At 41.0% G+C, this 27,117-nt stretch overlaps 1 protein-coding gene across 1 annotated transcript in view; it reads left to right on the top strand.

Annotated features, from left to right (window-relative positions):
* The first annotated feature begins 246 nt into the window (after nucleotides 1–246).
* Nucleotides 247–27,117, top strand: part of SDK1 (sidekick cell adhesion molecule 1) — an 831,209-nt gene continuing 804,338 nt past the window's right edge. Inside the window, exon 1 of the mRNA XM_060079272.1 lies at nucleotides 247–496. Within this exon, the coding sequence (XP_059935255.1) occupies nucleotides 247–496 (250 nt within the window). The remainder of the gene's footprint in view (nucleotides 497–27,117) is intronic.

The raw sequence follows: 27,117 nt of genomic DNA, 5'->3' as shown, positions 1-27,117 counted from the left end.
AGCGCGCGGCGGGGGCGGCGGCGTCTCCTCAGCGCCCGCCCGACCCTTCTTGAGACGCGGCGCGGCCAGGGCGCTCCAGCCGCGGGGGCGGCGTGACAGGTTGTCATCTTCCCGCTGACAACTTCTCCCCCGTCGCTCCCCTCAGCGCCCGGCGCCCCTCGTATTTGGCCGCCCGGCCGGGAGGCCACCGCCCGCCGTCCCGCTCACGGGGCCCGAGACCGGGGCCGGGGGCGGCGGCTCCTCGGCATGGCCGGGGGTGTACGGCTGGCGGCCGGCGGCGGCGCGGCGGGCTCCGGGCGGCTGCGGGGGTCCCTGCCTAGCCCCGAGCGGCGGCGGCGGCGGCGGTCCCGGGGAGCCCGCGCGGCGCCCGGGAGCCCCGGCGAGGACGAGGGGGAGCGCGCCGGGAGGCCAGCGACAAAGTTGAGCGCGGGCCGGCGGCGCGGGTGGTGGGCGCTCGCGGCGCTGCAGCTGCACTTGCTCCGGGCTCTGGCTCAAGGTAGGCGCGGGCCGGGGAGCGGGGCGGACGCGGGCCGGGGAGCGGGGCGGACGGGGGACGGGAGCTGGGCGGACGCGGGCCGGGGAGCGGGGCGGATGGGGACCGGGAGCTGGGCGAACGCGGGCCGGGGAGCGGGGCGGACGCGGGGAGGCGCGCCCGCGTGCCGCTCGCGCCGCTCGCTGGACCTGAGTGGAGCCGGGCGCCGAGCCTCCGAGTTGGGAGCCCGCCGTTCCTCTGCGGGCTCAGTGGCTGACTCTCGTCGGGTTCCAGGTGCACCTGGAGCCGCTGTCCCAGACCCCGCATCTCTCCGGTCCGGTGCCTGACCCCAGGGGGAGCCTGGCAGTTGCTAGAGCAGAACTTTGGGTGCCCGCGGCCTCTCCCCTAGGCTTTGCCCCCCGCCCCCCTGTGGTTTCTGTTGCGTCGGTGCTGGTCTCTGAGTGGGTGCTGCCCCTCTGCCGGTGCCAAATGGCCGTTTGAAAAGGGAGGTGGCATCTCTCGGAGCCTAGCTGTCCCCCAAATCTGGGTTCTTTTAACGACCCGGCACGTACCCCCTGCCTCTGAGCATACCTCCTCGCTGAAGTTTGCTTGTCTGGAAAGAAAAGAGGTGAAAGCAAGGGGCGAAAAGGTGGAAGTAGCTAGCTCCACGCGTCCTTTTGGTGCGGTCTTTTAAGATGCGTGTACCTGCGTGGGCAGCTTCAGGGGAATTGGCTTTGGTGGTCCTTAGTGTTGTGGGACATGGAATGAGACAGGTGGACGGCAGATGGGAGCCCTAAACTTAAATTAGCCGTGTTCAGTGTCCAGGGAAGGTGATGTGTGTGTAGCGACGGATAATTTAAATGGAATCACATCTTAAATCACATCTTAATCACATCTTAATCACATCTTAAAGGTCTGAGCTCAAAACTGTCATCGATAGTTTAACAGATAACTCATCCTTCTTTTGTTAGTGTTAACCTAATCGATGTGCACTGAGGTCCTTCCCGCCCTCTCCCTAAGCGCCCGCTTTCATGTTTTGATACATGGAAACAAATTGCCATATTTCTGGTTAATTTAACTCTCCTCCATTACTTGGAAAATTTTCGTTTCGCTTATTTGTGCTTTTTTGCTTAATGACAGACTTTGGTAGAAAAGCATTAAGTCGTTTTGTAAAATGGGATCTGTAGATTGCCAGAGAAGCCAGGTTCAAATGAAGAAATCTAAATCACTTAGGGATGACCTTTAAGATAGAAAAGGGTGTTTATTAAGTTTTCCTGTTTTGTTTTTTTCTAAAACAGTGACTTGCACTTTGCAGTAAGCCCTGTACATTTATACATCTAAAGATTAGTGCACAAATTCAAATGGTGGGGAAAAAAATCTGGCTTTGTTTTGAAGTATATTATGCAGATTTCAACTTTTTATCAGTTTGAAGGCTGTCTGGCTTGTTGCTTTCTACAGTTGTAGTGTTAATGAAAATTAATTTTAAAAAAGTACTAAGGCAACAAACTTTGTTAGGCAGGAGTATTTTATTCTTTGTTACCAGTATAAAACATGGGTACCTATTTTACATTTACATGGTTTAAAGAGTGAACAGATCTTTTAGTGTAAAATTTCAAATAGGTTGTAACATTCTAAATTCATTGACAGGTTTCTGTTCTCTGTGAAATGTGTAATATATCCATCATTTTTTATATTATATTGAAAATTCATATTACAGGGGAGATGTCACCATTTGACAAAAGCTCATGTATCTTGAAAATGAAAACTCTGGTGCTGCTATAGAGATTTCTGATGGGACGATGAGTTGGTCATATGCATGGGGAAGTATTCTCTTGAATCTTATTAGATAAAATGTAACATTCTAAATGGAATACCTACCACTTGGTTGGAACTGGTCATAAGTATTATATTACTATGTAGCTAGGTGAAGCAATTCCTAATTTCTCTTTAAGTGTTTCCTTCTAATGGCGTTTCATGTGGCTAGGCTTGGTCATGATATCTTGAGAGAAAATAAGTGCAATATTAACCAGTAAAAGCTACGTAGAGTTACAGAGCCCAAGTTATAAGCAGAGTGCGTGATTGACCATTAGTGAAACAGGTTCACGTCTTCCCAATGTAACTTTAATAGTCCTGGGTTTCTTTTTACAAGGTAATAGGAATTTGAATTATATACTCTGCTTATTAGTGTGTTTGTAACTTTTCTAGATTGCTTTCTAATTGTGAAAGGCAGGTGGCAACGCATGCTTTCGGTATGTTGTCCACTAGGATCCAGACGTGAGTGTTGTAGAAGGTGCCTTTTGAGGCGAAGGATGGCAGCGTTGCAAGTGTCGTGTGTGAGACCTGTGGTGCCTTAGCTTTACTGCTGGACCTTTACAGGTGTATTGATTCTGGTCATGTTCAGTACAGCCTCGTGTTAAGGTTGTATTCATCAGGTGCAGAGGGGTGGGAACGCTCTCAGTTACTGCTTGGGGTGGTTCATAGTTCTTAGTTTCTCCTTTGGAGTTATTTCTAGCCACTTGGAACCATGGTTCTCCAACTTTGGTGTGTATCAGAATTACCTGGGGAATTGGGGGAACCTGTAGAGGGCCAGGTCCTTTTGTTCTTCAGTGAGCCACATGGAAGAAATGAGCTTGCTTCCAGGTGATTCTGATACACACCAGAGTTTGAGAACCACTGACTTGGATTGCCTGGATTTTCCTCATTCCCTTCACCTGCTGATTTCCTGGACCCTCTCTTTCCCAGTGTTTCTCAAACGTATTTGCACATTCGAATCACCTGGGAGCTCTAAACAATACCGAAGCTTGGATCTCATTCCCAGAATTGGTTTTAATTGACCTGCGGTTTGACCTGGGCATCAGGAGATTTAAAAACTCCTCAGGTGGTTCCAGTGTTCAGCCAAGTTTGAGAACCATTGCTGTAATCCGTTTTACGTAAGATCACATGACTTGGTTTTTCTTTTAACCTTGTTTCTGGCTGGTCTTGTGGTTCTATAGTGTGTGTACCTCCCCCCGCTGCCCCCAATTCCAGTGAGCTTTCTGCACTTCAAGCTGATTTTCACTTGTTCCATGTTCATGATCTCAAACTTTGAAATTTCTTCCAGACTTAATTAGCTTTTCAGTCGCTCATTCTATTTATTCCTACTGACATTGTTGAGCTCCTGCTTTGTGCTAGTCTGGGGTTTGCATCAGCATCACCAGGGCAATTTAAAAGTACACTCATCTGGGCTCTGCTTCCAACCTGGAGGTCTTTGGAGGGAGAATTTGTGCATTAAAAAACTCCACATGTGATTCTTGTATCTTGGTGTTACACTTTTATCCTTGTTGGCCAATCCCATAATCTCACCCAATTCTCTGTCATCTTTAGCCTGACTTGCTGTGACCTGGACTCCTACCTGGATCCCTCTTCTTGGGCCGATCTCAGCCTTGAGTTAGGTCTACTAATTAGGCTTCTCTGCCACTGGTTTGCTGGAGAAATCTCAAAACAGTGCTAATTGGGTTCAGTACAAATCTAGCTTCCTTTTGGGCCCTCGTTGCTTCCCATTCTCCCTGAAGTGGTTTGTTTCCCCTGTTCCTCTTACCCCTAGACCCCCTTCTCCTCACATCTTTGTAATTTGAGTTTCAAGTGGAACTTGAGTTCCAGGCTGGCAGCTTCACTAGAGAGTCTTCATAGAGAGTACTACACTTAGTAAGTGTTCAGGTACTTACTGATTAAAGTTTATTAGACCACTGCCTGTTTAACAGATGGCAGCTGGCTGCTTGGTTGGTAACCGTCTTGTAAATCTGACAATAAGCGATTATCACCCTCTCTGCAGTCTTATGTATGGCCACCTGTACCTCACCTTTACTGAGCCCTTATTACGTGCCACACACTAAGTGCGTTACAGGTAGGCTCATTTACTCGTCACAACAACCCCTGAGAGGCAAGTAGCATTTTGTACTCATTTTACCTGTGAGGAAACTGAGGTACTGAACTGTTAACTAATTCGATTGAGGCCTCAGGACTAGTGGTGGAAGCAGACTGGAAAGCAGGCTGACTAATCCACAGTTTATGCTCATAACCAGTGGGCTGCAGTGTCTCCCATGCAGCCTGTGGCTTTATATGGGGAGGGAGAGCAATCTGATCAATACCAGGGGGAAGATGGCAGCTGATGTTTTCCAACTGCTGTATTGAGTTACATGACCTCAAGGTTCGGGTCACCTAATTTACTGTTACCGTAAAACAATAAAAATTACGTTAAACAATTTGGAAAATACAGAAGAATATGCACAGCCCCCTGCATATAACTATCCCTCTCCCATTAGAAAATCACTTGTCATTTTGGTTTTTCTTTTTGAAGAATTTTTTTTTTCTCATAATGTAAATGTCAAATTGCAACTGTGAATGTGGTTGTGGCAGTCAGTTGGCAGATTTGAAGTCCCCAGAATTGACCACTAGGAGCATACTAACCACTTCTTTGAAGAGCACTTGGAAAGTTCTTTTATCCTCACTCAAGTACATGCATAAGTCCTCTAAATGGAAATAGAGAGGTGGGGTTTGTAAGGTACTGATCTTTTGTTAACATGCATTTTATCTAACGAGAGTTAAGTTTAGCTCTATATTGGGATTATATCTAGCTAGGAAGTTTCCTTTGTCGTCAAATATTGGAGTAAAACAAAGTCACTCTGAGAAGTTAAGCCGGGTGATGGAGTGGAATCAAACAAGATATTGTAGTTAAATTCTACCTCCCAGTTGCCTTTATATTCTGTCCTTTCTTAAGAGTCCTTGTATTGTTTTTGTTGGGAGACTCAGGCCCTTCCTCCAGGTGTCCCTGAGGTCAGAGACCATAATGTCTGTTGACTGAATCTAGAGGATGGAACAGACGCAGAGTGAAAACTCAGAAGCTGGATTTTGCCTAGGTCATGACTTAAATTTCTCTAAGAAGTAAAAACAGCAGTTTTAAGAGTACACCGTTTAAGTCCAAATCAATGAAAGTTGAGTAAAACTGAGGGTGGGGAATGAAAATCAGGTTGAAGGTTATAGTATAAAGAGGAGTTAAAGTAGAATTATCTTTAAAAAAAAAAAAAGTAAAGGTGTCGATATAAGTTTTATGATCTGGTTAATACAGTAAGCGATGGTACATTTTTACCTAATGTAACTGAGCATTTTAATACGTGTAGTCTCTTTCATTCTAATTAGTAATTTGACTTCATCAGTTCTTTAAGGCATTTTCTTAAAATTTCTCAGTTTGTAAATCTCTCAATAAAACATTATAAATATTTGTACCTATGATCCCAAGAGAGAATATATTTTGTCATCTGGGACTACAGTGATAGCACCTTGTGCCATCCTTTTGGAGTAACGCATAGAAATTAGTCTTATGTTTTTTAATGATTCCCTGAACTACCAAAGTCTGTCATAGTTTGATAGATACCTACCTGCCAGTTATTGATCCCATACCTGAGACCTGTTCTGGAGAAATACATTATTATTAGTCTTACAGCTTCATTATGTTAACACTATTCTTACCATATCCAAATACAAAAATTAAAAATGTAGGGGAGCACTGCTTCAGGAACTCTTGTTTCTCTGTTTGCTCTTCTAGTATTTAGGTGGTATGGCTTCTGGCAGGCAGCTTCTAAAGCCAGAGACTCACTGCCTTAGCCTGGCTCCAGGCGTCCCGTCCCCAGGGTCTCCTGTAGGTGTTGTGGGAATGAGAATGTTTACAAAGCTTTTCTAGAAACAGGGATGAGGTGAATGGAAGAGGCATTGGGATAAGTGTTACTAGACCTGGTTTCGATTTTATTCTGTAACTAACTTGCAATATAAGCAGGTCTGTTAGCTTCTGAGTTGATTTTTCTCAACTGTAAAAGTTGGGGGTTAGACTAGATCTTCAAAATCATTCTGCTCTGATTCTTTGATCTGTATTTTGTCATATCCTTTCTGCCCTTCACCAAACTCTCTGTGTCTTCTGTCTGGTGATTCTATAACTCCATATGTCTCGGCTCTTAGAACCTGATTCTCTTCATTTTACTTTTACCGTGATATTTACAATGTTGAAAACAACGAAGATGCAGTATAACATTTCTCCTTAGGGGCTGCCATCTTACACATGATATATTTACTCTAGCCTGAAAGTGGTTCATGTTCAAAATGTTAGGTTCTGTAAAATGAATTAGTGCCGTAATTTATCAGTGTAAGCCTGAAGTTTGGGGAATAAATTTCTTTAAAATGCAAGATGCTTATTTATTTAAATGGCTGGAAGGGAAAGGGTAAGGCTAATTGAAATCTAGGAGGTACTTAATGCAATGAGAAATTTTAGAAGATATGAAATCGTGATATGAGAATGTTTATGTTTACTGGACAGTGACCAGTAATCGAAGAGATTAGTAGGTGGTGTTCTCTTGATGTTTCTGGACGCAACCTAATGTTATGTTGGTTAATTGTCTTCATTAGGGACTTTCAGTAAATCAGAAGGTCCTCAAAATTAACAGAGTAATTACTTTTCACTTTTACAGGCTTAGCTGCCACTCTGTTGATAGACAGACAATGTCTAGTGAAGGTAACAGCTATCAATTAAATGATCCAATTTCTTGATAACAAATATGTCAGCCAGGTAAATCTATTAATTTACTGATTTTTGGAGATGAGCTTGTTGAACATGAGCTAAGACTGTAGTTTCTGCAGTGTTTTTGGGTTTGGTGTTTGTGTGCGCATGTGTGTGTTTAACTTTGGAGATGTGGACTTTAGAGAATTGGACTCCTGGGCCCATATTATTACATAGATAAATTTAGCCTTTGGTGCAATGTTTTGTTGCCTTTTCTCCCTTTCAGAACTCTACTCTGTATTCTAGACGTGATTCTTTATTGTGAGAGTTTTGGAAGCTCTCAAATATGTAAGCTTGATTTTTATGAAGATGAATGATCTCTCCAAGAAAAAGAATACAGGGAGGTAACTAGAGAATGACTGTGGCAACTGGAAGAGGAGTATGGCTGCTCAGAGTGCTGTTAGTTGCCTTTATTAAGAATTTTACTGGGCTTCCCTGGTGGCGCAGTGGTTGAGAGTCCGCCTGCCGATGCAGGGGACACGGGTTCGTGCCCCGATCCCGGAAGATCCCACATGCCGCGGAGCGGCTGGGCCCGCGAGCCATGGCCGCGGAGCCTGTGTGTCCAGAGCCTGTGCTCCGCAACGGGAGAGGCCACAGCAGTGAGAGGCCCGCGTACAGCAAAAAAAAAAAAAAAAAAGAATTTTACCAGGGCTTCCCTGGTGGTGCAGTGGTTGAGAGTCCGCCTGCCGATGCAGGGGACACGGGTTCGTGCCCCGGTCCGGGAAGATCCCACATGCCACGGAGCGGCTGGGCCCGTGAGCCATGGCCGCGGAGCCTGTGCTCCGCAACGGGAGAGGCCACGACAGTGAGAGGCCTGCGTACCGCAAAAAAAAATAAATAATAAATAAAATAAAATAAAAAGAATTTTACCAAACCAAGCAGGCTAGTACGGAAGAAGTTAGATTTGGGGTAAGGAGGGATATCATAGCTTATATCACATAGGTATAACCTATTCATATGTAGATAAGGATGATTATATCCACAGGTGTCTGTGGGTTTTTCTCTTAAGTGTGATCCTTAATTTTGTGTGTGTATTTATGGTTTCGTGAAAGAGGGACTATTTTCAAAGCGAAGGTCAGTTCTTTCTTGCCTTCCCCGTAGGTGTTAAATGTGATGCAAAAAGAATAGGAGGTTTTAGTTTTGTGGACTGAGCCCTTCTGTACAATGAGTGTCAGTGTTGATTTAATACATGAACCACCAGATGGCAACAGAAAAAGTATTTATATAGGATGTAATCCCTAGTTTCCATAGCTATTTTTTTCCCCTGTCCATGGTACACTGCTTTTCAGCACTTCATGCAATGTATAAAATTCTTGTCTATGAGCAAGGTGAGTTTGTAATACCTTACAATGGAAATCACAACCAGGAAATAGAGTAGTGGTAAAGTATTACTAGAAAAAGACATTTTATTTACATGAGTGCATGTATAAACTGTTCCCAGAGGGAGTGGGTTTCCAAGGATGCAACTTTATGATTTATGTTATCGTACAGTCATGCTTTTACTACTAATTTTTAGTTCAGCATTTAGCTCTACAGTAAGCTGTGATGATTTGCAGAACATAAAACATGGCTCTTACCCTCCAGCATTTTATGTAACACCTTTAAAAGGAGGAGATACATGAGTTTACAAACATTGAACATATTTATATATTTTCTGGCCAAAGGTATTTTTACTTTACGTGGAATTTGTTTTATTTTTGCCGTGTAGGTATGTCCCTTTTTTCTAAGTGTGTCTTCTTGGCTCTTCTAAGGTGTTTCCCCCTCCTCCCTTTGCTAAGACTCTCTTGGTTGCAAACTAGAAATTTAGTCCGAATGACGTTTTTTTAAAAAAAGATTTTATTAGAGGCATCTTGGGGTATCAGTGCAACAAGAAGAATACTTTGAAACGTGGCAGGTGTGGGATTCAGCTCCATCTCAGGGATAACTGGAGCCAAGAATGTGAAACCTCTCAGGTGCTGTCCTCGTTGTCATCATCTCTGCTTCTGTACCTGTGTTGGGGTCCTTCTTGACTCTCACCGAAATTGCCTTTCTCTTTGTGACTAAAATGGGGCTATTGCCAGTCTTTACATTTCTATTGCTTCAAATCCTGAAGTAAAGGTGGACTTAAAGCTTTGGTTGTGAAATTTGTGAAATGGTCAGGTTTGCATTTTAAAAGCATTATCTTGAGAAGAAAAGAACACTTTGGTTGCAAAATTGAGAAGGGGTTGGTAGAAGCCAGAATAACTGTAGACAAGTTAAACTGTGATATCCGTTGAGAGAAAGTAGTAGCTTGAGCCAGGGTGGTAGGGTTGGAGGTGGAGAGAGGAGGGCGGATGGGTAGGGAGAGAGATGGGAGAAGATGGACAGGACTTGGCAGTAGGTTGGATGTGGAGGGTGAGTGAGAATATGTCACGGGTGGTATCCAGGCTTCTGACTTGCATGACGGGTTGATTAGGGGAGTCATCCACTGAGGTTAGACCACCTCAGTTTGGGCAGCAAGATCATGATTTTGGTTTTGAATGTATTAATGTGAGGTACCTTTGAGGCATCCAGGGAGACCTGTCAAGAAGATGTTTGGATATATGAGGTTTGCAACCTGGGCTTTTGGTATAAATACTTGTGGAGATAGTGTAGCATGTTTAAGAGGATGAGCTTGGCATAAAATAAAACTGAGTCATAAAAGCTAGTTGTGCTTCCTTGGGTGGGCTACTTAATCTTCTTTAGGCATTATTTCTCATCCCTGAAGTATAATTGTACAATTTTACCTTCTTAATAATTGTACCTACTTCATATAGCTATTCTGAGGATCAGTTGATACGATCACAGATAAGGTATGTAGCACCTTACCAAGTACATAGTATGTATCTAGTAAGTGTGAGGTGGTGGTATCGTTGTTTACACTTTTGTGAACAGGAATCATGCCTCATTCATTTTGTCTTTTCTCATAGTACTAGGTACTAATAAGCCACTAGGACAGAATGGGGAGTGTGAACAGTTGATGTGTAGTCATGTTAATGTGGCATTGACTTACTGGATAAATTGAAGGAGGAAGAGATTGGATTGATGAGAGTGAATTTGATATGAGGACCAAGGAAAGGCCCTTGGATTTGTTGATAAGGTGGTAAATGTTGATCCTTTTTAGTATAATTTCCCTAGAGTTGTAGGACTATAAAGCAGATTGAAGTTGATTAGAGAATTAATGGTTAGTGAGAAAATGGAGTCAACAGGCATTTTTCTCATGCTGTTAAAATTCTCAAGAAAAGAACTATGAAGGCATTTGAAGTGTGTAGTGACAAAATGATCTTGAAATATCTCGGGAATATTTTAAAAACAATTTAAAAACTGTTCTCGAGACTGAAAAAAATATGGGCTGTTGTCATCTGGCAAAACTGTGAGTAATCATCACGATTCTCTGAAGTGATCATTTCACAGTTTCCTATTCTGCAACTCCTGGAGCCTTCTAGTGACATTGCTGCCAGAGCTGTTAGAGAGGCCTTCCACTCCCACCCTGCTGCAGACGCATTGAAACTGCGGACAAAATAGAACAAGGAAAAGCAAAAGCATTCCTGAGCCTGATAAACCAGGAAAGCCCAGGTACCACAGGTGAAAAGAGAATTCAAAGCGAGGCTGTAATTGGGAACTCTAGGCCTGTGGTGGTTTCAGATCTGGGTATAGGCCCCAAGGACATGGACCTGAGGGTCTCATGAAGAAACAGGAGACGTGGTCTTAGGTCTGTGTAAAGAAGGAAGGTGGAGTTGGTGTCCTCCTGTACAAAATCTTGAAGCTGTCCCGTCTGTGAAAAGAAGACTAGAAAAGCCTTGCCCACTGGTCTGAGGGAGTGCAAAGAAACGTGCTATCCTCCTGGGGCTGTGCATAATTAGGAATAAGAAAAGAGAAAAGATGTACCTCACACTGGCGGTAGGTTAAAATTTAACACTTCTTACAGTGCAACTAACCCTCAAGCTAAGAAATTAGCACAAAATCTGGTCCAGAGCTATGGGAGCCAGTGGAGCCCTCAGACGTAAGTGTACACCTGTCCTGCAGAGCAGATGAGTCTGGGGACTCTAATAGAAGAAACAGCTCATGCTAAGGGTGAACTTGCAATAAAACATTGCAGCCACATGAGGAAATGAATCACTATGGAGGAGCTTTGGCAGATGTTGTAAATAGGAGAAAGGTGCTCCTGGGACATAGGACAGAAGTCACTTGGTTAAAGTTACTAGAGATAAAAGGGGTAAGACTGCAATGAAAAAACATCACAGGTTGTAAAAAGAACACATGGATTTGGAAAGGAACCAAATAGAATTTCTAGAAACCTCAAGTAACCTCAATGGACAGGTTAAACACCTGAGTGGATATAAATGAAGAGAAAACTATTGATCTTTGAGGAGTTCTGAGGAAATTGCTTATGATTCAGTACTGAGAGATAGAGGTGGAAAATGAGTGGATAAGACCCATGAACTTTAGTGTGAGAAAGTTCACCGTTACCGATTTCTGTGAGCTTCCTGAAAGAGGAAATAGAGTGGGAGAGATACTCTCCAAATGGTTGACAGTTTTCCATAATAAACGCAAGGCTTGAGTTCTTAGGTCCAAGAAGCACAGTGAACCCAAGCAGGATAAATAAAAACAAATCCACACCCAGACACATTGTACATGAAACATTGGAAACAAGACAGAAGCAACCTGCAGAAAGTCATTGTCTAAATATCTGGAAGACGTTTTGTTGGTAGCAGAAGATGATAGAATAATATCTACAAAATGCTTTGGGGGAGAAACAAACATCAGCCTGGCATTCTGTATCCATATGAAGTAATATTCAAGAGTAAAAGTGAAATGAAAGCTTTGTCGATAAAGACAAAGTTGATCACTTGTAGACTTTTGCTGAAGGAACTACTAAAAACTAAAAGATTTCAGGACGAAAGAAATTGAAAGTCGAAGGAAGGAGTGAAATACAAATAGTGAAGTGCTGACAGGGTTCAGAACCTAGGAGATCAGCTTAAACAGTATCCTAGTAGGGCTACAAGTAGGCAGGCCACGTTAGAGTCTGGGGATTCGGCTTAGCACTTGGGAACGCAAAGATGAAGGATTCAGGTAGAAGAAACTGAGCAATAGGAGTGAGGAATTCATTGTCTAGATAATAACAAGATTCCTGCAGGTAGAACCAAATATCAAGACCTTCATGTTTAGCCAGCACATTCCAAAGTGACCTCCTTTACATTCCGAATTGGGCTCTTAGCTGTGGAAAAAATAGGACTTGGATCTTAGCTATCAGAGATTCAGTGCACAAGGGTAAAATAAGCTACGTTTAACAACATTTGAGGGAAAGCATACATATTGAGGGAGGACAGTGGTTAAGATACGAAAAAGCTCAACGGATGAGGATAAATGGCAGATGAGAATGTAGACATTTGCCGTTTTGTGTCAACTTGATATGATTGGCTAGTTGTTTTTGACCAACTCCTGGACTTTGGAAATTACTTAAATCTACTATCACAGTAGTATAGTTAGACAACGGTCATCTGCATCTCTAAGTTTGCTGTTCTCTGTGGGATCAAAGGTGTGAAATATAAGCATGGTATGCTTCTATTTAGATGGATACTTTGTAGCAATTTAAAATCTACAGTTTAGCATTTTATTATCTGAAAATACAGCTTAAGAGGGTTTTTTAAACTACAGTTCTTTGCATTAAAACTTGCTCTTTCTTGGGTAAATAAACTGAATTTCATCATAGATACTATTGACAATAAAAAACATAAAAAAAACCCCACAAACAGCCAAACCCCATTTGCCCTGTGACTTCTCCCAAATCAGCTATTGAGGAAACATTGGGAGTCTTAACCTGCTCTGACTCCCATTCCCCCCTTTTAGGGGACAAGTTGGTTTGGTTGGAGTCCTCTGCCCTGTGTGTAAGAGTTAGCAGCAGGTGACACTGACCAAAATGGTGAGGATCTGAATTTTTCTGACATCTTTTCTAGTGGCTGATGTAGCACATGAGAAAACTACTGTACTATGCTGGTATTAAAAAGATGTTGTAGAAGTGGGTCTAATTGACATGGAAGGCTGTTCAGAATATATTAGAGGAAACATGAGGCTATAGCATGGTTTGTACAGTGTAATAGTGTCTTTATTGAGTGCTTCTCACGCATCAGGCACTGGGCTAGGGTCTTTGTATGCAGTATCTTATGATCTTGTGACAACCCTATTTTATAGATGAGGAAATTGTGGTACAGAGAGTTGAAGGTCACCTACTTAGTAAGTGGTGCAGCTGGGCTTTCAGTGCAGTGCTGGCTGACTCTAGAGCCCCTGCTCTTGGTCCATACACTGTGCTGCCCATTGTGTGTGACACGAGCACATGTGGTGGAAAGTTTCTGACATAGGGTCATCCGTATATAGGTCAATAGAAAAGGGTCTGGGAGGCGATGCGCCAGGATATTGATAGCAGCTGTTTCTTGGTGACTTTTTTTCCTTTTCTCTAATTTCTGATTTTCTGTAATGGGCTTAGATTGCTTTTGAAAAGTGTAATAGATTAAAAAAGTAATGGGGATATAATTTTAAGTCAGAAATGGATAAGAGATTACTGTTTTATAATATATGCAGCAAGTATGGTTGAAGGAATAGACCAGCCTGCTTAAAGCGCTTATCTCTGTGTTACGGGAAATTTTTTTTTCTGAAAGTTCTAGGTTTCAAACAACAAGCATTTATAACTTTTAAAAAATTGTGAAAGCAATTGTTATTTACCATAATGTGATATTAGTGGATTTTAGGAGGAATATGGTATTTAAGGAGTTTAGTGGTTCAGGCTGAGATTGCAGTAATGGGGACTTGAGATTTCGGTGTTTTTTTTCTGTTTGAGGAAACTTAAATTACTGTTTTGGGCCTTATTTTGTTCGTCTACTTGAAAAAGGCATGCAGTATCTAAAATACAGGCTCATTGTAAGAACAAAAACTTCTTTGAAAGATGGGTTGATAAACACATTTGTACCATCGATTTTTAGTTAGTGCTGTTTAATCTTTGTTTTATGATTCTGGTGTCACATTCTCCCAATAACAACTCTGATATCAAATAAATTTAATAACTTCAAGTTTTAATGATAATATGTACAAAAATTTTGAAGCATGTAGTTTATAAATGAAAATTAGTGATTTTAAATTTGTGTTTTACATAAATTATGAATTACTAATAAATTTATATTAAATATGATGTAAATGCAAATTAGGAGAGTATTATGTATGAATGAATGCAATAGTGTACAAAAGGTGCCATCTTCTAAGAATGACCCTGGCACACAGCAGGGTGCCATTTCTCTGCTGTGTCATCTCTTGGCTTGTTTTCGTGGAATTCTACAAATCCTGCAGCCTCAGAGCTTCTCTGGTTCTTGCCGATCCCGAAGTGTGGATGTTCAGCTTTTCCTCAAGTCTGTTTCCCAGTATGTCTCCCTTTTGCTTAAGCTAGCCAGACTCGCTTTTTCTTCAAGCAAACGATATCCAAACCTTTTAAAGTGAGAGGGCTTAATAAGCACTGCCAATAATTTTGAATTGTATTATAAATAAAAAAAAATTGTAGAAGTTCCAAAAGTAAATATTTCAAGACAAGCAAAGAAACATATATTGATTCTGAATGGGAGTATTATTCTTTGAATTACAACAAAGGGGATTGGTCTCTGCATGTTTTGATCTTGTTTTCATCTTACCACTTTCCAGGCTGATTGGGAAGTGAGCATGCCTTTCCCTTACCTTGCTGAAGGTGCTTATGTGCCTTTATCTTGGCTTTATTCTCTGGCTGTGCTTCCCTGGGCCCGTCAGGAGTGGGCTTGCCTCTGCCTAGTCCCGTCTCTCTTGACTTACTGTTTCTGAGTGGCCGTTGTTCTTCCCTTCCTCACCACGGTTTCCTACCAGCAGTCTCTCCTCCCATGTTCACCAGCATTTCTTTCTATGGGTGGCAACATGTGTGGTCCACATTTAGGATGTGAGCAGTGTTAATAGGTACCCTTTCCTTGTGCAAACATCTAGAAAAGATGCTTTATTAAAATAGATGTGCCTTTGTAGTTCTTAAGCCTCTTTATTTTATTTAGCTTTGGTAAGCAGGGAGGCTTAAGGTATCCTTTCATGACAGGATTTTTGTCTACAGTTATGTTTTATTATGTAGCGCTTACTCTCTATGAAAAAAATACATGAGTGGGTTGAAAAGTTGTATCATACCACAGTGTATGTATGAAAGGGATCTACTTTCCTGATCCTCATTCCCCTGGTCCTTTCTACTTGAGGTCATCCCTGTTCGCTGTTTTGAGTATTCTTTCAGTGATATGTGTAATGCAACCATATACATATATCCTTTAGCTTTATACAGATGGTAGCATACTGTTACATACTTGGGAGACTGCCCTCAGCATAGTTCTTTTTTCACTTCACAATGTATCTTAGATATCATTTTGTATTGGCAAATACAGATATATCTCATTTTTAAATACGTACATAGAAAATGTGCTTTTAAGCCATTGGCTGTGGTGTATTGGCATTATAACATGATGGTGTCTTGAGTCTTAGAGCTGGGTTCAAATCGTGGCTCTGCCATTTATAAGCTGTGTGACCTTGGGCAAGTTACAGAACCTGTCTGTTTCAGTTGCTCATTTATAAAATGAATAGTTAATATCTCTTCACAAGGTTTTTGTAAGGATTAGAAGAGATAATGTATGTAAAACATTTAGCCCAGTGTCTTGCTTAATAAATCATAGCTGCTATTAGGTTCATGAATTTATCAGATCAAATGAACCCCTGATGTGTTTCTCCTTCCTTAGCTAAAATAAAATACACAGAAGGCATTACATGTTTCTTGACCTCATAACTTACCTTGGTTGTCCTTTTCTTCCAGTCTATTGTTTATAGTCTCTCCTTCTTCCCTCCTCACCCTCTCCCCAATAAATAATATTCTTTTACTTTTGAGGTTTCTTGGCTCGTTGATGACTTTACTGACCGATCATATCCTCCTGCCGTTGCATTGGGTACCATCAGTTATGGTTTAGTATAAACCTCAACAGAGAAGAAATATTTCTGTTGATGATACTCTGGAATGAATTGAATATTGGCAATCAAATTTAGTCAAGTCACTAGACAGGATGATTCTTTTTGTGGTTGGGATTTCAGCTGGGATAGAAATGAGATTTGGATACAGATGGCATTTGGCAGAGAGTATTAAGTGTGGGCCCAAGATGCCACAGGAGCACTTCAACTGTGGGCCTGTCTGGAAGCGGCCCTAGGAGGCTGGTCCACGGGGCTAATTATGAGGGGGCGTGTGTGTGCATGGGTGGGGGGGTGCAGTGACACATTGTTCATTAAAAACTGTCAGGATAAGTCAGAGGCGGTGGGTCCTCATGGGGAATCGTACGCAGGGTGTGGTGTGTTTAAAAAAAATTAAAAAATTTGGTGTGCAGAAACTAGGTGAGCTATCTTACTGAGCTGTTTTAATGTTCTGCTTCAGGGTATAAGCAGTCTAGCTGTGGGAAGCCCCACTGTTTCCCACAGGGTAGGTGTGAGTCTCACTTGATGCGGTCTGCCAAGCTGTGATGCTTGGAGGACTCAGGATTGGTGCACCCGGGAATTCTGGTGTAGGGCCTTTCCAGGGGGTTGAGCGTCTGGAAGAGCATCTGGGGCCTTAGCTGGCTAGTTAAAGGTATTAGTTCATGTCGGTGTGATTTCATCTATACCTACTGGCTGGTGTGACCTAAGCAAGCTGGCTTATTACATTTGAGAGGTTTCTTTTATCCTCTCTTCAAGATTGTGTTTTCTGGCTTCTTGGCCTTGATAGGTTTTCACTACTTGGATGATACATATGTGTGCTGTTTGATCACCTTAATGTTTTCGTCCCTACTGAGTTTCTATCATATGCTGTGGTGACGAGTGAGGATCTGTTACCTACTCCCAAGGTATCTGGTGATGGTCTGCATGTCCTTGGTCTGTGTATTGCCAACTCAGCCTTTCTGCCGTAGAACTGTAATCACTGAAGGAAATATATAGAAGTGTGGCACATGAGAATACGTTTGAGATGTTCCGTTCAAGGAGTTCGTTTTTGTTACTGTTTCTTTATATTGAAAACCTGATTTCCTCCATTTGTCTAGATATGTCCCGTTCTTAGAAGTCCTTTTTTCTTTTCATTTACTTTTCTGAAAATTTGAACGTTTAAAGAGATGACGGCTCAACTCTGCACCAGCGTTTCCTGAGAAAGTGAGGAAATGAATCCCACCTCAGACTCGCTCAGAAGTGGTGGAGGGTGTTCTGTGGCAGAGCCACAACTCTTCTGCTTTTTGAGGCAGTTCCTCTGGGTTCATTTTCCCTGCCGCCCCATTCTGTTCTGAGGTGTGGGCTTAAGAAGTGCCAGAAGGTTCTGCTTCATACAGTTTCCCCTCTCTCCCTCCTCACCCCTCATAGTTGCGCGTGTACACTGGAAGAGTTAGGCGTTCTAGCTCCAGACATCTTTGCCTTCCTTTGCAGTTGGAAGTTTTCTTCTATCCCACCTTCTTACTTTACAGGCAGTACCTTGGACTCTATAGAGAAAGCTATAAGTAAAATCGAAAATAGGTATTTTTGGTACACAGAATAAGAACTCATGTTCCTGTAGGTTGCTGCTTAGCACTCAGTGTCAGAGTTCCTTCTTTAGAAAAACTGGGCTTGTTTTTCTGTTTTTTTTTTTTTTTGGCCACGCGGTGCAGCATGAGGGATCTTAGCTCCCCGACTGGGGATCGACACTATGCCCCCTGCTTGGGAGCATGGAGTCTTAACCACTGGACCACCAGGGAAGTCCCAAACTGGCCTTGTTTAATATTGATTTTTTTGGGGGGGGGTCTCGGTTGGTGTATGAACACCCTAAAGATAGAGGAAACCTTTTGACTAATTTTTTTTTTTTTTTCTTTTTGCGGTATGCGGGCCTCTCACTGTTGTGGCCTCTCCCGTTGCGGAGCACAGGCTCCGGATGCGCAGGCCCAGCGGCCATGGCTCACGGGCCCAGCCGCTCCGCGGCATATGGGATCCTCCCAGATCGGGGCACGAACCCGTATCCCCTGCATCGGCAGGCGGACTCTCAACCACTGCGCCACCAGGGAGGCCCTTGACTAATTTTTGTTCTTTACAAATAAGTCATCAGAAATCTAACTGAATCTGTGGTGCCAGTCTATGGTCTTTGTAGATTTTTATCAAATGTTTTACATATTTTAAGCAATTTCTGTTTAAATAATAATTACAGCCATCCCAGAATAAGTCCTTCTTGAGGTACAGAATTTCTTCAACTACTTATCCTTGTTAAGAGAGGAAATAAGACCTTTCATGTATCTTTTGATGCTTATAGAATAAGACCAAACTTTATATATAGTATTGAACTTGACAAAATATGTTTAAAATAATTTTGATCTCAGGAGTTAGAAAAATCAGTTAGTACCTTGGTACTGAAGGAATAGTGTGGCTTAAAAATATCAGCTAAGGCTAAGCAGTCTTACTTTTTTTTTTGCGGTACGTGGGCCTCTCACTGTTGTGGCCTCTCCCGTTGCGGAGCGCAGGCTCAGCGGCCATGGCTCATGGGCCCAGCCGCTCCGTGGCATGTGGGATGTTCCTGGACCGGGGCACGAACCCGTGTCCCCTGCATCGGCAGGCGGGCTCTCAACCACTGCGCCACCAGGGAAGCCCTAAGCAGTCTTCCTTTAAACCTTGTACTTGATAAAAATTGAACGTAGCCTATAGACTTTGACAGAGAAGATCACAAAGTTCTTGAAGTTTCTCTGTTTTTCTTCTGAAATGTAACTTTTGCTAACGTAACATAGGGTATAGGGATATCTTGCTGTGCTAAAATGTTCAGATATATCAGAGCATGTCTACTGAAGGCTCTTGAAAACTATTAAGTATTTATTGTACATAAAAAATCTTTTATGAAATTCAAAAATCTTAAAAAACAAAATCTGGAAGAAAGATGATACTACAGAATTTTTTGACAGATTGCTTAGAAGCCTCAAAATCAAAGTCAAAATGAATTAGAAAATCATCTTTGATTTTCCTGGGTCATTTAATTTGTGTTGATTTCTTTGGCACATGTAAGCTTTCTTACAGTGCAGTTCTAATGATGGGGTCCTGGGTGGTTAGGCTGCAGGCAGTGAGCTTTGGCCTGTTCTGCTACCCCTGGCTCTGGAGGCTCAGCGCAGGAATGTGAATCGATCGGGTGAGGATATCATGAACCTGTTGTTAAGAAGAACTCAAAAAAGCCATTTTAAAAAAGGTATTATAAAGATCTATGGTATCTGAAGAAGTTTATGCAAAAAAATACTCTTCATGTTGTGACAAAAGTTATTTTTTAAACCTTAGATTTAATAAAACGAATGTGGAGTTGTTTTTGAGTACTTTGTGAGCAGGATTCAAAGGTCAAACCGTGTAGGAGTGTATATAGAGAGGTCTTGCTTATACTCTTGCCCTCCAGCCTGTTTGCCACCTCCCCCTGTCACAGGAAACCATATTAGCTTCTTTCTTTTAAAGATAATTTTTAAAATTGAGGTAAAATTTACATAACATAAAATTAGCTATTTAAAAGTGAACAATTCAGTGGCATTTAGTACATTCACAGTGTTGGGCAGTCACCACCTCTACCTAGTTCTGAAACATTTTCATCACCCCCAAAGGAAACCCATACCCATTAGCAGTAGCAAACCCCTGGGCCCCCCAGCTGTCCCCTCCCCATTAATCTGCATTCTCTCTATATGCATTTACCTATTCTGGGTGTTTCATGTAAATGGAGTCATACAATATGATAACTTTTACATATGGCTTATTTCTCTTAACAGTGTTTTCAGGGTACTCCATTTCTTTTTATGGCTAAATAGTAATCTGTTGTATGTATGTGCCATACTTTGTTTATCCATTCTTCCATTGATGGACATTTGCATCGTTTCCACCTTTTGGCCATTGTGAATAATGTAGCTATGAAAATGTATGTACATGTGTTTGAGTACTTTCATTTCTTTTGGGTATATTCCTAGGAGTGGAATTGTTGGATCATGTGATAATCCTATGTTTAACTTTTTGAATATTTGCCAAATTGTTTTCCAGAGTGGCTGAACCATTTTACATTCTCACCAGCAATGTGTGAGTTTTCCCACATCCTTGCCAATCCTTATTCTTTCTTTTCTTTGTTCCTTTCCCTCTTTGAAGGGTCAACTAAGATGCATTCTCCTTGATGAAATCTTCCCTAATTTACCTAATTTAGAATAGTACCCCAACTTTCATAGCATTTTTGGCAACTTCCTACAGTACCCATAAGTTCCATCCATCTAGTATTGTAGTTATTGTACACATAAATTCATATTGTATTATGTAGACTCCTTGAGATTGGAGAGTGTATCTTTCAGAACTTTGAACTTACATCATGCTGAATCAGTTGTAGCTGAGCATTTTGAGTGAATTAATATGTAAGGTTTTATACTGTTTCCTCTCCTTCCTTCTTAACTGCATAAGTGTAGATGTTCCCCAGGGTTTCATCTTTGGCTTTTTCTTCCTTTTCGCCTTATCTACTCTTTGTCAGCTGTCATTCCTAAACAAATGGCTTCACCTGTATCTTCCCATTCCAGCCTCTGATCTGAGCTTTGAGTTTGATTCATCCCACCAGAACCTCAAATACAGTAATCCTTCAAGCCAGAGTTGACATCACATTATCTAGCACCATATCTGACCTGTATATAGTAAGCATTTGTAGTTTTGGAATAAATGCATAACTGAACACATTTTTTTTTCATCTTTTCCTGACTTCCTTTTAAAAAGTGTTACTCAGACCTTGCTTTGCCTATCTATAAACAAAATAAAAGTGAAAGAGAAATAACAACTGATACCACAGAGATACAAAAAATCATAAGAGGATACTATGAGCAGTTATATGGCAACAAATTGGACAACCTAGAAGAAATGGACAAATTTCCAGACACAACCTTACAAGACTGAATCAGAAAGAAACAGACAGTCTGAACAGACTGATTACTAGCAGTATTAATGAATTTGTAGTTAAAAAAACTTCCAGCAAACAGAAGTCCAGGATTGGATAGCTTCACAAGGGAATTCTACCAGACATATGAAGAAGAGCTAATACCTGTCCTTCTCAAACTGTTCCAAAAAATTGAAGAGGCTGGAACATTCGCAGGTTAATCCTATGAGGCCACCATACCATGATACCAAAACCAGACAAAGACACTATGAAAAAGAAAATTATAGGCCAATATCTCTGAATATAGATGCAAAAATCCTCAAGATGTTAGGAAACAATTCAACAATATAGAAAAAGGATCATACACCATGATCAAGTGGGATTTATTCCACAGTTGGAAGGATGGTTCAGTATTCAATGTGATATACCACATTAACAAAATAAAGGATAAAAGGATAAAAATCACATGATCATCTTGATAGATGCAGAAAAGCATTTGACAAAATTCAACATCCATTTAAGATTAAAAACTCTCATTGAATTTGGTATTGAGGGAGCATAATCAACATAGTAAAGGCCACTTATGACAAAACCACAGCCAACGTCATTCACATTTTCAGTGCTGAAAAGCTGAAAATTTTCCCCCTAAAATTGGGAATAAGGCAAGGATGCCTACTCTTGCCACTTCTGTTTAACATAATATTGGAATTCATAGCCACAACAATCAGACAAGAAAAAGAAATAAAAGGCATCCAAATTGGAAGGGAAGAGTGAAAATTGTCGCTCTTTGCAGGTGACATACTATATGTGAAAAAACCATAAAGTTTCCACCAAAAAGCTATTAGAACTAATAAATTAGGTAAAGTTGCAGGATATAAAACTAATATACAGAAATCTGTTGCTTTTTATATGCACTAATAATGAACTATCAGAGGAAACAAAATGATCCCATTTAAGATTGCATTAAAAAAGAATAAAATACCTAGGGATAAACTTAACCAAGGAGGTGAAAGACCTATATTCTGAAAACTATAAAACATTGAAGGAAATTAAAGATGATACAAAGAAATGGAAAGATATTCTTGGATTGGAAGAATTAATATCTACACTATCCAAAGCAATCTGCGGATTTAATGTAGTCCCTATAAAATATGACATTTTTCACAGAACTAGGACAAATAATCCTAAAAATCATGTGGACCCATAGAAGACCCCAAATAGCCAAAGCAGTCTTGAGAAAAACAACAAAGCTGGAGGTATTGGTATCATGCTTCCTGATGCCAAACTATACTGCAAAGCTACAGTAATCAAAACAGCATGGTACTGGCACAAAAACATGTAGATCAATGGAACAGAATAGAGAACCCAGAAATAAATCCACGCACTTATGGTCAATTAATCTATGACAGAGGAGGCAAGATGATACAATGGAGAAAAGACAGTCCCTTCAGTAAGTGGTGCTGGGAAAACTGTACAACTACATGTGAAAGAATGAGATCGGAATGTTTCCTCACGCCATATACAAAAATAACACCACTGTTTCTACATGGAAATATGTCATATACATCCCCTGTTTTTCTACTGCCTCAGCCTGAATGTGGACTCCACCTACTGCCTGGGCTATTATAATGACTAAGAACTTTTTTTTTTTTTGCTGTACGCGGGCCTCTCACTGTTGTGGCCTCCCCCATTGCGGAGCACAGGCTCCGGACGCACAGGCCCAGCGGCCATGGCTCACGGGCCCAGCCTCTCTGCGGCATGTGGGATCTTCCCAGACCGGGGCACGAACCCGTATCCCCTGCATCGGCAGGCGGACTCCCAACCACTGCGCCACCAGGGAAGCCCTGACTAAGAACTTTTTTAGTGAATACCTTGGGGATTACTTTTTAGTCTTCGAAACTTTATTCGGCTCTCCAAAGCTGACCAAGTTGAGCCTAGCGTTAAAAGCTCTTCACCTGCCTCTAGATGTCACTAAACACCTTTCCAGCCTGTTCTCTTATTCTTCTGTAACCTAGTCTGTGTTTCAGCCAGTATTTTCTGTGTTTTGGTGTCACCGTCATCCGCTGAGTCACCTCAGCTAGAAACCTGAGACTCATCTTCAATCTACCTCTTCCTTCCTGACCCTTCCCCTGCCATATCCAGTTAGTTTTGAAATCCTGAGGGTTATACTTCTCTAAATATTCCTAAAATCTTTTATCATTCTTACTGAATTTTCTGCCCAATTCTTGGTCAAATCCATCCTCTACATAGCTTCCAAAACATGAATCTCACCATGAGTTTCTGCTTACAGTGGCTCTTATTGAGGCATTTGGAGATCATAATCTGAGCCTTGTTTTCCTCTGCTGTGTAATCTCTTCCTGGGTTTCGTTTGGCACTCTCAGAGTACTAAATTGCCAGTAGTTCCACTCCTTTGGTCCCTTCTCCCCAACACACTGTGTTGTTTTTACCTCCTTGCCTTTATTTTGCAAGTCCCTTTAGCCCTGAATGCTGTCCCCTAAGCCCCCTCTCTCACCCCACCTTTGGCCAGGCAAACTTCAGCTTATTCCTTGAGTCTCAGCTCAGGTATCACGGCCTCCTTGTAGCCTTTTGGATTTCTGTGTCCTCCACACAAAGAATCGTCTTGATTTCCACAGTATCCTGTGCATCTCCCTATCTTTGTACCTTCCTCATTATAGTTTATTATGTCAGTCTCTTTCACTAGTCTGAGAACCTCAAAAGATATGATTGTTTTATTTTATTCATTGTTATATTCCTTGCACCTGGCACAGTGCCCAGTGTATAATAGGAACTTGATAGATACCTGTTGAATGAATGAATACGTTGTGTAATTTTTCCTTTATCACCATTTATGCCTGTGCTTATTGAATTTCCAGAGCTTGCTATAAAAGATAAGAAAAAATATGGTTAACATGGGCCAGCATTTGGGTGGCTCATCATATAGTTGGAGATTCTAGAGGAAAACCCACTTCCAAGTTCATTCATCTGTTGATCAGGTTCAGGTCCTTGCATTTGTAGGACTGAGGTCCCTTTTCCATGTTGGCTGGGGCCACTGTGCTTCTAGAGGCCTGCCTTCTCACAGAGCCCCTCCATCTTCAAACCAGTAACAGCACCGCACATCCTTCTAATGCTCTGAAAATCTTTGACTACTGTTTTTAGCCAGAGAAGCTCTCTGCTTTTAAGGGCTCATGTGCCTAGATCACTGCCTCCTTGCAGGGATAGTCTCCCTGTCTGAAGGTTTAAATGTGCCATATGTCACAATATTCACAGGTTCCAGAGATTGGGGTGGGACATTTTTGGAATTCTGCCTCCTGCAATGCTCAAAGTTTTGTGATGTTTTGACAGGTTGGATAAAAGTTCTGCTTTAGCCAGTAAAATACATCTTTTCCTGCCTTTTAACTTGAGGGTTTATATGACCTGTTTCCATTTCTTCAAGCCCTTGGTCTCATTTTGCTGCATAAGGATTTTAATCATGTGATGTATCTCATAATGTGGAAATAAGCTGGAGAGAAGTGAGTTTAAATGAACTGTTGGTCCCCATAATGAAATTTAGTATGTATTGTTCTGGGGAAATGTGATTCATGTTTCTCTCCTTTCTCCAATTGCAATTTTAGGTTCAGATTGTTTTTGTTGCCTGTCTTCTCTTTTATCTTAGCATTTGAAATCACTGAGGAGATTGTTTTGATTATAAGCATAATATTGATTATAAGCATAACATGGTTTTTCTAAAGTAAGCTTCTTATTGAAATAGACATACAGAAAGGTACACAGATAATAAATATATCACTTGATAAATTTTCACAGATGGAACACATGTAATTAATACCCAAATCAAAGCATTAGAACATGTATCAGTATTCCAATAAGCCTGACTATCCTATGGCCCCTTTGAAAGCAGTGTTTTATTTGCCTATTAATTTGATGGGCTTTTTGTCTATTTAATCCTTTAAAAAAACTTATTAAAGAAGCAGGTATAAAAGATAATCCTTAAACTGTTTGGAGCGTGGAGTATGAGTAGTTAGGAGGTAGCTCTTGTAAGTTTGTTTGCTACGGAGGATGGGACTTAGTGACCAAAGGTGATGTGGGGCTAGGTTCCTTATCTTCTCAGTAATAGGAAATAAACTCTCATTGTATAACTAACTTTTAGTTATAAAAATGGGCTTTGCACTCAAAGCAGTAGTAGGTTCTTTTGCTGCTAAAATAGAAACTGGAAAACTGTTTTTAGGAAAGTCAACATAATGGGGTCAATTTGAAGTGGTGGTTGGTTTTATATTTTATTTTTAAGACCAGAGATTTTAGTTTTTCTCTTCTAGAATTTTGTTAAACCTGTGCCCAGAAAATAGTAAAGGGTAAGATTACAGAATTTATACGTTTGAAAGTTCTTAGGGGCCAGCGTTCAAAAGGAAGTCCTTTTTCCATTCTTAATTTTTCTATTTTAATATACGGCAAGTTTTCCATGTTGAACTTTTCTTTTTTAAGAGAACAAGCTTTAGGAAGCTATATTCAAGGCCCCATATGATGTGGTAGACTTTGCTAATGGGATACCTATTCATTTGTGTCCTTAGACACCATTACCAAAAGAATGATCACCATTACCAAAAGAATCCTGGACTCTTTGGGAAGGACATCTTCTTAAACTTCTCTACATATCCACAGTTGGGTGATGCTTGAGTCTTATGGGTCCATCTTAAAACACAGATTCTGATGTAGTATTCTTACATAGAAATTTGATAACTTAAAGCAGTAGACCATATCATACATACTGATACTTGAGGGTTCATGATCTGAGCATCAATAGCCTATTTTTCTAATTACATATATTATAGCATTCCCAGTCTTATGTATAATATCGTAACCTTTGTATGTATCATCTTAACCTATTACTCTGTATTTCTCTAACCTCATGAATTATTGCATATATCTATACATAAGTAACTTTACTTATTTTCATTAATATTCAAAGAATACTAACTTTAAAAGGAGAAGAATATGGATACATTTTAAAATGTGAATTTCAACATTACATTTAAAACTCTTTATTAAAATCATACGAAGAAGCTCGTTTTATGTAATCCTGGTTCCCAGGGACCAAAATGATTTTTATTGTAGATGATAGAATGTGAAAGTAATTATTTCTATCACAAAACCGTCTTAAGATATTAAAGTGCATATCAACAAAATAAACCAGCTTCTCGTAAAATTATTAATATTGCTAAATAATATAGTTTTATATATCTTTGAAAGTGTACTAGAACCATTGCTGAGTAAAGTCTTACACATTCTTTTAAACCACTACATGAATATTCTTCAGACTGCTTGAATTTCTGATGTTTTGTTCAACTAATTTTTCATGAGCAGGAAGATCTTAGAGATGGTGGTTATAATAAAAGTGGCAGGCTTTTAGAAATCATGATTAGATTGCATGAGTCAAGTATATCCCCTTTGAGAGACCTAGGGAAGGCCACCTCACTTGATTGTATCCGTACACATTCTCATTGTGAGAGAGAGCCAACCAAAGAAAAAGTTACATACTTAGGCATTTATATATGTTGTTAAACGTCTCTTAATATAATTCCAATATGGTGATTAGTTTTTCCCTCCCAGTGGCTTAGGATTTGAGAAAATATTACTCGTTCATTGAAAAATGTAGAGTGTAGAAAACTATAAAGAAAGTAAAAACTAAACTGGGAAAGAAATGGGTGGTGATTGGTTCAGGATGGTGGAGAAGAAGGACATGTACTCACTCCCTCTTGCAAGAGCACCGGAATCACAACTAAGTGCTGAACAATCAACAATCATCGACAGAAAGACACTGGAACTCACCAAAAAAGATACCCCACATCCAAAGACAAAGGAGAAGCCACAGTGAGACTGTAGGAGGGGCACAATCGCAATAAAATCAATTCCCAAAACTGCTGGGTGGGTGACTCACAAACTGGAGGACACTTAGACCACAGAAGTCCACCCACTGGAGTGAAGGTTCTGAGTCCCACATCAGGCTTCCCAGCCTGGGGGTCTGGCAATGGGAGGAGGAATTCCTAGAGAATCAGACTTTGAAGGCTAGTGGGGTTTGATTGCAGGACTTCGACAGGACTGAGGGAAACAGAGACTCCACTCGTAGAGGGCACACACAAAGTAGTGTGC

This window comes from Mesoplodon densirostris, chromosome 16 (genome assembly GCF_025265405.1).
Source record: "Mesoplodon densirostris isolate mMesDen1 chromosome 16, mMesDen1 primary haplotype, whole genome shotgun sequence".
NCBI lineage: Eukaryota > Metazoa > Chordata > Mammalia > Artiodactyla > Ziphiidae > Mesoplodon > Mesoplodon densirostris.
Note: the sequence above shows the minus strand (reverse complement) of the source record. Positions and strands in the feature narration are given on the sequence as shown.